Below are 13033 nucleotides of genomic sequence, written 5' to 3' on the forward strand. Positions count from 1 at the left end.
TGTGTTAGTTGCTCAGTTGTGTCTGACTCTTTGTGACCCTATGCTCTGTAGGTCACCAGGTTCCTCTGTCTATGGTGTTCCCTGGACAAGAATAGTGGAGTGGGTCGCCATACCCTTCTCCAGGGGATCTTCCCAACCCAGGAATTGAACCCTGCTTCAAAATGGGTTTTATTCCAGCTTCACAAGTATGGAACATGTACAAATCAATCACTAATCCACCACACTAAACAAAAAAGGGAGAAATATCATATGATTATCTCAAGCAATATTTTTTAAAAAAACATATAGAACACTTCTATATAGAAAATCATAACAAATCATTGAGACAAATTAAAGAAGATGTAAAAACACGGAGGGATACATTATGTTTAGTGATTAGAAGACTCAGTGTTAAAAAGCTATTACTATCTATTTAAAGCTATCAGTATGTATACTTTTAATGTAAATTCATTAAAAACACCAGAAGTTTTATGAATCAGATTTTAGAACTTGTATGGAAATGCAGAATATCAAGTATATCTCAGGGAATCTTATGGAAAAGAAAGTTAAAAAAATTAGACTACCTGATATGAAAATTTACTATACCACAATAGTGAGTTAAACAGTGTGGTTCTGGCACATATGTAGATCAACAAACCAGCAGAATATATCAGAGAGTTAAAAAAGGTCTAAATTGACTCATATGTGGTCACCTGATTTATGACACTGTTTAGTGAGGGTGGGAATGATATTTCCAATGAATGATTCTGAGTCAATTGCTTATCCATGTGGGAAAAAATAATCATGGCTCCTACCTTACGTTATATTAAAAAATCACTTCTAGATAAACTGTGTATTTAAAAAAAAGAAGAAGATGAAAATACTAGTATACTAGGTTAAGATAGTATACTATCCTTATTACTTTTGAGTAGCCAGGCTCCTTACCAGGACATGAAGGTGCTGACTCTGAAGTTGCTGACTCTGTTAAATTACCAATTTAACAAACTGGTAATACCAAAAAGTAGATACTCTGTTCATCACAAGATACCTATTAAGAAGGTAAAAGGAAAGTGGAAGAAGATATTTATAATACATATCTCTAATAAAGGAGTGATATCTAGGCTACATAAAGACTACTACCAATCAATAAAAAAAGGCAGACTACCAAATAGAAATATGGTGAAAGATTTCAACAGGCACTTCACAAAACAGAATATCTAAGTGTCCCACAGATACATATGAATGTGGTCATCTTTATTATTCAGTAAGCTACATGCAGATCAAAACCACAATGAAATACAATGACATCTACTACAGTGGAAAAAATTAAAAGGACAGAAAATTCTGAATATTCTGGAGACTGTGGAGCACTGAAACTCTCCTGTACTGTTAGTGAGAATTTATATCAGAAACTTTCTGGGTTTCACTAAAACAGAACAAATACACACCCTACAATCCATCAGTTACACGTTTAGGTAAATTCCCAACAGAATTTGGGAATTTATTTATTTTCACAAAAGATGAAATGCATAGTTATTTTCACAAAAGAAATTTATGAGAATGTTCAAAGTAGCATTATTTATTTATTTATTTTTATTTTATATGGGAGTATAGTTGATTTACAATGTTGTGGTAGTTTCAGGGGTACAGGGAAGTCCCACTCCAGTTTTCTTGCTGGAAAATCTCATGGACGGAGGAGCCTGGTAGGCTGCAGTCTATGGAGTCGCAAAGAGTCGGACACCACTAAGCGACTTCAGTTTCACTGTTCACTTTCATGCATTGGAGAAGGAAATGGCAACCCACTCCAGTGTTCTTGCCTGGAGAATCCCAGGGACGGCAGAGCCTGGGGGGCTGCCGTCTATGGGGTTGCACAGAGTTGGACATGACTGAAGTGACTTAGCAGCAGCAGCAGCAGCAGCATACTTATATCTGGCTTCCCAGGTGGTGCTAGTAGTAAAGAACCCGCCTGCCAATGCAGGATACTTAAGAGGTGCTGGTTTGATCCTTGGGTCAGGAAGATACCCTGGAGGAGGAAATGGCAACCCCCTCCAGTATTCTTTCCTGGAAATTCCATGGACAGAGAAGTCTGATGGGCTACATACAGTCCATGGGATTGCAAAGAGTCGGACACAACTAAAGCGACTTAGCACATACATATGTATCTATTCTTTTTCAGTTTCTTTTCCCATATAGGCTATTACAGAGTATTAAGTAGAGTTCCCTGTGCTATACAGTAGATCCTTGTTGATTATCTATTTTATACGTAGTACTGTGTATATGTGAATCACAAACTCCTAATTTATCCCCCACACTCACCTTTCCCCTTTGGTAACCATAAGTTTATTTTTTAAGTCTGTGAGTTTATTTCTGTTTTGTAAATAAGTTCATTTGTATCATTTTTCAGATTTCACATATAAGTGAAATCCTATGATATTTGTCTTTGTCTGAACTACTTCATTTGATATGATAATGTCTAGGTCCATCCATGTTGCTGTAAATGGCATTACTTCATTCCTTCTTTGGCTGATAATATTCCATTGTATATATATGTGCCGCATATTCTTTATCCACTCATTTGTTAATGGACATTTAGGTTACTTCCGTATCTTGGCTATTGTAAATAGTGCTGCAATGAACACTGAGGTGCATGTATCTTTTAGAAGTATGGTTTGCTCTGGGTGCATGCCCAGGAGTGGGATTTCTGGATCATATGGTAGCTTTTTTTTTTTTTTTAAGGAACCCCCCATAGTGTTCTCCCTAGTGGCTGTAACAATTTACATTCTCACTAATGGTATAGGATGGTTCCCTTTTCTCCACACCCTCATGTGCTTTTTGGCCATCTATATACTTTCTTTGGAGAAATGTCTGTTTAGATCTCCTGCGTATTTTTTATTTTTTAATATTGAGCTGCATGAGCTATTTGTATATTTTGGAGATTAATCCCTTGTTGGTTGCATTGTTTGCAAATATTTTCTGCCATTCTCTGGGTTGTCTTTTCATTGCTTATGGTTTATAGCGTTATTTATAATAGCCCTATAAATGGAAATAATGCTATTGTCCATCAACAATAGAATGGGTAAATTGTGAAATATTCATGCAATGATATAAATAAAACTATACACATGAATGAATCTTAAAGCATAATGCTGAGTGCAGTAAACTAGATACACACAAAAAAGGACACTGAATTTATATAAAATTCAAAGTAGACAAACCTATTATATGGTTTTAGCTGTCAGGATACTGATTGTCTTTGGTGAGGGTAAGGTTAAAATTCATTGAACTATATACCTATATCTGAGCACTGTACTATAAGTATGTTAGTTTTCAATGATAATGTTTACATTAATTTAAATAACTTCATTAGATCATATGAATACAAAGGAAAACTCAGTTCTTCCCTCCTCAATCTTGTTTGGAAGGCAGAAATGTAACTGAGTGACATAGTAGAGGTAAGCATGATTGGTATGTTCCATGGGACAAAGGGGGATTACATACAACCTGAATTGAGAATGGAGATTAGTAAGGCTTCCTGGGGGAAATGATGACTCAATTGATCCTTAGAATAGGAATTAACAAGGTATATCATAGTTGTTACCTGCAGACAATAGAACCCACTTCAGCTGGTCTAAGCAGAAGGTGTTTATTAGAAGGCAACAAGTTACAAAATACCATGGAATATCTGGGAACCAGGCTGGGCTGCTACAAAGACATAATCCATATAGACAGAGAAAAATATCTCACTATTCAATATCCATGAAATTAATAGCAGAAACATCATTGACTCTATTGCTTTCTGAAGTCCATGATATATAGTACTGGATTCCTATGCCACTAGTGTCCCAGAGAAATCAGACATTACTACTACTGTCTTGCCAAATAACCTAATCTCTCTATACAGTGACATCCTTCACTTTTGCCTCCAAGTTTTGCAGTAGTGCAACATACTAGTAGAAACTAGCTCACTTACAAGCACTATAACTGTACAGAAATTTTCTGACAGACCAGAAAGGGTTGGAATGGATGTTGAATGAGCTAATGTATGGCATCTGCTGTAAATCAAGTAAAAGGAATAGGAAAGTAAGAAATCCAAAAAGAAGGAAGGGCAGCTTTAAAGATATGTTGGCATACAGCTATGTGAGTAGAACCAAATATCTTCATGGCCTCCCCTCCTTCTTACGTTAGAAGCTGCACAACTTGCTTCTCTATGACGCAGGAGTTTGTATATTTCTGAGTGTGTGTGTGTGTGTGTGTGTGTGTGTGTGTGTGTAAAACTCTGGAGAACTTGGTAAATGATATCCAGACTAAGGCTTAGTTTCTTCATTTGAAAATCAGTATAGTGATACATATTGATACACAAAGCCCAGGACTGCTTTGAGGGTTAAATGAGCCCACGTTCAGGTAAGCATCTCATGTAGTACCTGATATATACAAGAGATGTAATATAAACTTCTTTTATCTGAAAGAGAGAGATTATGGCAGTTGGTGAGAAAGGAGGACTTGAGACGGATGGTGTGTAACTGATCGTATTTTCTCCTTTTAGAAGCTGAAACTTCTAGGCAAATAACTGGAAAAAAAAATGACAAGCAGAGCTTACGATGGCACATTCCTCCTTGATTCAGATACGAACAAAATATAATTTCACATCTACCTGATGGAACTACTTTTCTACAGAGAAAAATAAAAGGTGAGTGCAGAGATTACACATTACAGAGAGCCAGTATAACAGGAGGCAAGCTTTAATGTCGGTTACGTGGAAATCCTATTCCATACTCAGGAAAGCAGAGGCTCTCTGGGGCCAGGTTATTATTATTTTTTAATTAGTCCTATTGAGCTATAAGTTATATGCAAGAAAATTCACCAGTTTTAAGTGTACAGATCATTGAGCTTTGACAAATAACTACAACACAATATAAAATGTCCCATCATCCCGTAATTTCCCCCAGGCTCCTCTGAAGTAAATCCCTTCACCTGTAAACTGGGCCCTGAGCTACACTGATCCTTCTAACATATCGGTTTTGATTTTCTAGAAAAAGAAATCATTTAGCATGTACTCTTTTGTGGCTGGCATCTTTTATTTAGTGTGGTGTTCTCCACTTTATCACTTTCCCTCTAAAGAGCCTTTCTATACCTATTTCCCTAATTATCTCTCCCCCTCTTATGAAATTTTAATACCACAGATATACTGTTTGTGTGTTTATATACTACATGTATACCTGCATTTTATACACTAAAAATAAGATTTTTCACACCCCCAGAACAAACATTTTTCCCCTTGGAGGCAATATTGCCCAATTGAGGATACGTGATTTAGTATGATGCTTTTTTGATTCATCAGTATTATATCAGCAGTTGGTTCATTTTTACTGCTTTATAAGTTTGATTGTATGAAGAGACATTCAAGAATGAATAGAATAATTATGAATGTGTTCCAAAGGTCACGTATTAGCCACATAATTCAACTACTATTCTCCCTTAACTTTGATGCTTGTTGTCCCTGGTATTAGTAAACAGACCTCTCTTATCAAACAGTTGTTCAAGCAAGAAATCTAGGAGTGATTGAGATACTTCCTTTCCCTTCATTTCTCCATATACAATTAATGTCAAATCCTGTCAGTTTAACCTCTAGATTATTTCTTGAATCTGGTCTCAAGGGATTGGATTTTGCTATAACCCAGAACATGCTAAACATGTTAATAATTTTGATTTTTACCTTCAAAGAAATGGGAGGCCACTGAAGGAATTTAAATAAGAAAGTGAAGTGACTTGATTAGTGTGATTAAAAATTAATACATCTTTTATTTAGTAAATAACAACTTAGATGTAGATAATAATTAAATCACATTCCAGGTGGTACAGTGATTAAGAATCCACCTCCCAAAGCAAGAGACGTGAAAAACGGGGGTTCAGTCCCTGGGTCAGGAAGATCCCCTGGAGGAGGAAATGGCAAACAGTATTCTTGATCACATGGACCACAGCCTTGTCTAACTCAATGAAACTAAGCCATGCCATGTGGGGCCACCCAAGACGGGTGAGTCATGGTGGAGAGGTCTGACAGAATGTGGTCCACTGGAGAAGGGAATGGCAAACCACTTTAGTATTCTTGCCTTGAGAACCCCATGAACAGTATGAAAAGTCAAAATGATAGGATACAGAAAGAGGAACTCCCCAGGTCGGTAAGTGCCTAATATGCTACTGGAGATCAGTGGAGAAATAACTCCAGAAAGAATGAAGGGATGGAGCCAAAGCAAAACCAATGCCCAGTTGTGGATGTAACTGGTGATAGAAGCAAGGTTTGATGCTGTAAAGAGCAATATAGGAACCTGGAATGTTAGGTCCGTGAATCAAGGCAAATTGGAAGTGGTCAAACAGGAGGTGGCAAGGGTGAACGTTAACATTCTAGGAATCAGTGAACTAAAATGGACTGGAACGGGTGAATTTACCTCAGATGACCATTACATCTACTAGTGTGGGCGGGAATCCCTTAAAAGAAATGGAGTAGCCATCATGGTCAAGAAAAGAGTCCAAAATGCAGTACTTGGATGCAATCTCAAAAACGACAGAATGATCTCTGTTTGTGTCCAAGGCAAACCATTCAATATCACCATAATCCAAGCCTACGCCCTAACTCCTAACGCTGACGAAGCTGAGGTTGAACGGTTCAATGAAGACCTACAAGACCTTTTAGAACTAACTGCCAAAAAAGATGTCCTTTTCAATATAGGGGACTGGAATGCAAAAGGAGGAAGTCAAACACCTGGAGTAACAGATAAATTCGGCCTTGGAATGTGGAATGAAGCAATAGAGTTTTACCAAGAGGGTGCACTGGTCATAGCAAACACCCTCTTCCACCAACACAAGAGAAGACTCTACACATGGACATCACCAGACGGTCAACACCAAAAACAGATTGATTATATCCTTTGCAGCTAAAGATGGAGAAGCTCTATACAGTCAGCAAAAACAAGACCAGAAGCTGACTGTGGCTCAGATCATGAACTCCTTATTGCCAAATTTAGACTTAAATTGAACAAAGTAGGGAAAACCGCTAGACCATTCAGTTCAGTTCAGTTCAGTCCCTCAGTCGTGTCCTACTTTTTGCGATGCCATGAATTGAAGCATGCCAGGCCTCCCTGTCCATCACCAACTCCCGGAGTTCACTCAGACTCATGTCCATTGATGTGGCGATGCCATCCAGCCATCTCATCCTCTATCGTCACCTTCTCCTCCTGTCCCCAATCTCTCCCAGCATTAGAGTCTTTTCCAATGAGTCAATTCTTTGCATGAGGTGGCCAAAGTACTGGAGTTTCAGTTTTAACATCATTCCTTCCAAAGAACACCGAGGGCTGATATCCTTCAGAATGGATTGGTTGGATCTCCTTGCAGTCCAAGGGACTCTCAAGAGTCTTCTCCAACACCACAGTTCAAAAGCATCAATTCTTTGGCACTCAGCTTTCTTTATAGTCCAATTCTCACATCCATACATGACAACTGGAAAAACCATAGCCTTGACTAGATGGACCTTTGTTGGCAAAGTAATATCTCTGCTTTTGAATATGCTGTCTAGATTGGTCATAACTTTCCTTCCAAGGAGTAAGGGTCTTTTAATTTCATGGCTGCAATCACCATCTGCAGTGATTTTGGAGCCCCCCAAAATAAAGTCTGACACTGTTTCCACTGTTTCCCCATCTATTTGCCACAAAGTGATGGGACCGGATGCCATGATCTTCGTTTTCTGAATGTTGAGCTTTATCCTTGGAAGAAAAGTTATGATCAACCTATATAGTATATTCAAAAGCAGAGACATTACTTTGCCGACTAAGGTCCGTCTAGTCAAGGCTATGGTTTTTCCTGTGGTCACGTATGGATGTGAGAGTTGGACTGTGAAGAAGGCTGAGCGCCAAAGAATTGATGCTTTTGAACTGTAGTGTTGGAGAAGACTATTGAGAGTCCCTTGGACTGCAAGGAGATCCAACCAGTCCATTCGGAAGGAGATCAACCCTGGGATTTCTTTGGAAGGAATGATGCTAAAGCTGAAGCTCCAGTACTTTGGCCACCTCATGTGAAGAGTTGACTCATTGGAAAAGACTCTGATGCTGGGAGGGATTGGGGGCAGGAGAAGAAGGGGACAACAGAGGATGAGATGGCTGGATGGCATCACAGACTCGATGGACGTGAGTCTGAGTGACCTCTGGGAGATGGTGATGGACAGGAAGGCCTGGCGTGCTGTGATTCATGGGGTCGCAGAGAGTCGGACATGACTGAGCGACTGAACTGAACTGAACTGAAGCCAACTTTTTCACTCTCCTCTTGCACTTTCATCAAGAGGCTTTTTAGCTCCTCTTCACTTTCTGCCATAAGGGTGGTGTCATCAGCATATCTGAGGTTATTGATATTTTCCCCGGCAATCTTGATTCCAGCTTGTGTTTCTTCCAGCCCAGTGTTTCTCATGATGTACTATGCATATAAGTTAAATAAGCAGGGTGACAATATACAGCCTTGACATACTTCTTTTCCTATTTGGAACCAGTCTGGTGTTCCATGTCCAGTTCTAACTGTTGCTTCCTGACCTGCATATAGGTTTCTCAAGAGGCAGGTCAGGTGGTCTGGTATTCCAGTCTCTTTCAGAATTTTCCACAGTCTACTGTGATCCACACAGTTAAAGGCTTTGGCATAGCCAATAAAGCAGAAATAGATATTTTTCTAGAACTCTCTTGCTTTTTCGGGTATGCCCTAAATCAAATCCCTGATGATTATACAGTGGAAGTGAGAAATAGATTTAATAGACTAGATCTGATAGACAGCGTGCCTGATGAACTATGGACGGAGGTTCATGACATTGTACAGGAGACAGGGATCAAGACCATCCCCATGGAAAAGAAATGCCAAAAAGCAAAATGGCTGTCTGGGGAGGTCGTACAAATAGCTGTGAAAAGAAGGAAAATGAAAAGCAAAGGAGAGAAGGAAAGATATAAGCATCTGAATGCAGAGTTCCAAAGAATAGGAAGGAGAGATAAGAAATCTTTCTTCAGTGATCAATGCAAAGAAATAGAGGAATACAACAGAATGGGAAAGGCCAGAGATCTCTTCAAGAAAATTAGAGATACCAAGAGAACATTTCATGCTAATATGTGCTCGAAAAAGGACAGAAATGGTATGGACCTAACAGAAGCAGAAGATATTAAGCAGAGGTGGCAAGAATACACAGAAGAACTGTACAGAAAAAATTTCACAACCCAGATAATCACAATGGTGTGATCATTCACCTAGAGCCAGACATCCTGGAATGTGAAGTCAAGTGGGCCTTAGAAAGCATTGCTATGAACGAAGCTAGTGGAGATGATGGAATTCCAGTTGAGCTATTTCAAATTCTGAAAGATGATGCTGTGAAAGTGCTACACTTAATATGTCAGCAAATTTGGAAAACTCAGCAGTGGCCACAGGACTAGAAAAGGTCAGTTTTCATTCCAATCCCAAAGAAAAGCAATGCCAAAGAATGCTCAAACTGCCGCACAATTGCACTCATCTCACACACTAGTAAAGTAATGCTCAAAATTCTCCAAGCCAGGCTTCAGCAATACATGAACCGTGAACTTCCTGATGTTCAAGCTGGTTTTAAAAAAGGCAGAGGAACCAGAGATCAAATTGCCATCATCCGCTGGATCATGGAAAAAGCAAGAGAATTCCAGAAAAACATCTATTTCTGCTCTATTGACTATGCCAAAGCTTCTGAGTGTGTGGATCACAATAAACTATGGAAAATTCTGAAAGAGATGGGAATACCAGACCACCTGACCTGCCTCTTGAGAAACCTGTATGCAGGTCAGGAAGCAACAGTTAGAACTAGACACACAACAACAGACTGGTTCCAAATAGGAAAAGGAGTACGCCAAGGCTGTATATTGTCACCCTACTAATTTAACTTATATGCAGAGTACATCATGAGAAACTCTGGGCTGGAAGAAGCACAAGCTGGAATCAAGATTGCTAGGAGAAATATCAATACCCTCAGATATGCAGATGACACCACCCTTATGGCAGAAAGTGAGGAGAAAGTAAAAAGCCTCTTGATGAAAGTAAAAGAGGAGAGCGAAAAAGTTGGCTTAAAGCTCAACATTCAGAAAACTAAGATCATGGCATCTGGTCCCATCACTTCATGGCAAATAGATAGGGAAACAGTGGAAACAATGTCAGGCTTTATTTTTTTGGCCTCAAAATCACTGTGGATAGTGATCGCAACCATGAAATTAAAAGACGGTTACTCCTTGGAAGGAAAGTTATGACCAACCTAGATAGCATGTTCAAAAGTAGAGACATTACTTTGCCAACAAAGGTCCGTCTAGTCAAGACTATGGTTTTTCCAGTGGTCATGTATGGATGTGTGAGTTGGACCGTGAAGAAAGCTGAGTGCCGAAGAATTGATGCTTTTGAACTGTGGTGTTGGAGAAGACTCTTGAGAGTCCCTTGGACTGCAAGGAGATCCTACCAGTCCATGCTAAAGGAGCTCGGTCCTGGGTATTCTTTGGAAGGAATAATGTTAAAGCTGAAACTCCAGTACTTTGGCCACCTCATGCAAGGAGTTGACTCACTGGAAAAGACTCTGATGCTGGGAGGGATTGGGGGCAGGTGGAGAAGGGTATGACAGAGGATGAGATGGCTGGATGGCATCACTGACTCGATGGATGTGAGTTTGAGTGAACTCCGGGAATTGGTGATGGACAGGGAGGCCTGTCGTGCTGAGATTCATGGAATCGCAAAGAGTCAGACACGACCGAGCGACTCAACTGAACTGAACTGATAGGAAAATTGGGAGACATGCTATGGTCTTGGGGCGGGGGGGGGCCCATGATAAGATCTTAGTCAAGCACTCACTGTTAGACGATTATGTAACTGTGGTGAGAATTCAGATAACTCCTCCTATTTCTTGCTGCTACCTTGATTTAGTCTTTTTCCTTTTTGCCAAACAAATAATATCTTTTAAAAAATAAAGTATAAATATTCTTGGATCACTTGCTGATGAGTTGGAAGGAATTAGAGAATTAAATGATACTTAAAGGAAAAAAACATTTTGTGTACTTAATGCATCCACTGTGCTTTCTGTCCAACTTAGGATATTACCCACCCCCCTCCCCCAGTTGTTACTGCAATACCAGTATCTATGTATCAACTTCAAATGGTCCGAAATCAAGCTTTATACAAATAGTTTTGACTATGTAGATATACATGTATCTCTGAGGGCCTCTTGAAGTGGTCTTTAACCTATTAAAGGTCAAGAGTCAATGACTTACTGTGTTTTCAGTGTAGAGTACCCAGAAATGCATATGACAATAGTTCTCATTCTTAAGGCATATCAGGTTTACATCATGTAAACAGAAAAATGACAAAGTCACCCTGCCAGTTTAATGGAAACAAAATATGAACGAAATTCTGGAAGCTTGTTAGTTACACGGGTGCTTTATCTCTTCCAGGTGACTTCTGAAGCATGGCTGCCCACAATACTTCCACCTGCGATGACCCTATATTGACACCCCATTTAACCAGGCTCTACTTTGTAGTGCTTATTGGAGGCCTGATGGGCATCATCTCCATTTTGTTCCTGCTTGTGAAAATGAACACCCGGTCTGTGACCACCACAGCAGTCATTAACCTGGTGGTGGTCCACAGTGTTTTTCTGCTCACAGTGCCTTTTCGCTTGACCTACCTCATCAAGCACACTTGGACATTTGGGTTGTCCTTCTGCAGATTTGTGAGTGCCATGCTGCACATCCACATGTACCTCACATTCCTGTTCTACATGGTGATTCTAGTCATCAGGTACCTCATTTTCTTCAAGCACAAGGACAAAGTGGAATTCTACAGAAAACTACATGCTGTGGCTGCCAGTACTGCCGTGTGGCTACTGGTGATTATCATTGTGGTACCCCTGGTTGTTTCTCAGTATGGAATTCATGAGGGCTACGACAACCACCACTGTTTCAAATTCCACAAGGAACTTGCTCATGCATATGTGCAAGTCATCAATTATATGATAGTCGCTATTGTCATAGTCATCGCAGTGATTATCTTGGTCCTCCAGATCATCATCATTGTGTTGATGGCACGGAAGCTTGGACACTCCTTACTATCCCATCAAGAGTTCTGGGCTCAGTTGAAAAATCTGCTTTTTATAGGAGTCATCCTTATTTGCTTCCTTCCCTACCAGTGCTTTCGGATTTATTACCTGTACACTGTGGCAAACTCAAGAGGCTGTAACTACAATGTTGCATTTTATAATGAAATCTTCTTGAGTATAACAGCGATTAGCTGCTTTGATTTGCTGCTTTTTGTTCTTGGGGGAAGCCACTGGTTTAGGCAAAAGATAATTGACCTATGGAATTGTCTTCTATGCCGTTAGCCACAGACTACAGTATTCAACATTACCTTCTTAATATTGACAGTAAAAACAGGAATGGCTATTTCATTACTTGATTAAAACCATGTCTTGATGCAACCAAACAAAAGGACTGTAAAATGTCAGAGCATTCATTTCAGCCTTTGTTTAATTCTTATCATCTCTCAATGATACATATACAAAGACTAGTGTTGTTCAATCTACCTGGAGTTGCAATACTGCATTATTCTCCAATATAAAATGTCTACTTGGCCCATCCAGGTACTATGGGTCCAATGGTTTCTGAGTTTTTCTACCTTATTTTAATTTCCTCAGTTTGAAACATGGCCTTTCCTTAGATTTTGAACTGGACTCAGCCCTCTAATTCTTTTCATTCCCCTTGCTGCTGCTGCTGCTGCTGCTAAGTTGCTTCAGTCATGTCTGACTCTGTGCGACCCCATAGACGGCAGCCCACCAGGCTCCCCCATCCCTGGGATTCTCTAGGCAAGAACACTGGAGTAGGTTGCCGTTTCCTTCTCCAATGCATGAAAGTAAAAAGTCAAAGTGAAGTCGCTCAGTCGTATCTGACTCTTCGTAACCCCATGGACTGCAGCCTACCAGGCTCCTCTGTCCATGGGATTTTCCAGGCAAGAGTACTGGAGTGGGGTGCCATTGCCTTCTCCA

The 13033-nt window shown here is 39.9% G+C and overlaps 1 protein-coding gene across 1 annotated transcript; it reads left to right on the plus strand.

Moving 5' to 3' along the window:
• On the plus strand, window positions 4535–12799 carry GPR141 (G protein-coupled receptor 141). Its single transcript, XM_005679184.3, has 2 exons — window positions 4535–4666; window positions 11448–12799. The coding sequence occupies exon 2, from the start codon at window positions 11462–11464 to the stop codon at window positions 12371–12373; it is 912 nt and encodes a 303-aa protein (XP_005679241.1). The 5' UTR covers window positions 4535–4666; window positions 11448–11461; the 3' UTR covers window positions 12374–12799.

Source organism: Capra hircus, chromosome 4 (assembly GCF_001704415.2).
Source record: "Capra hircus breed San Clemente chromosome 4, ASM170441v1, whole genome shotgun sequence".
NCBI classification, from domain to species: Eukaryota; Metazoa; Chordata; class Mammalia; order Artiodactyla; family Bovidae; genus Capra; species Capra hircus.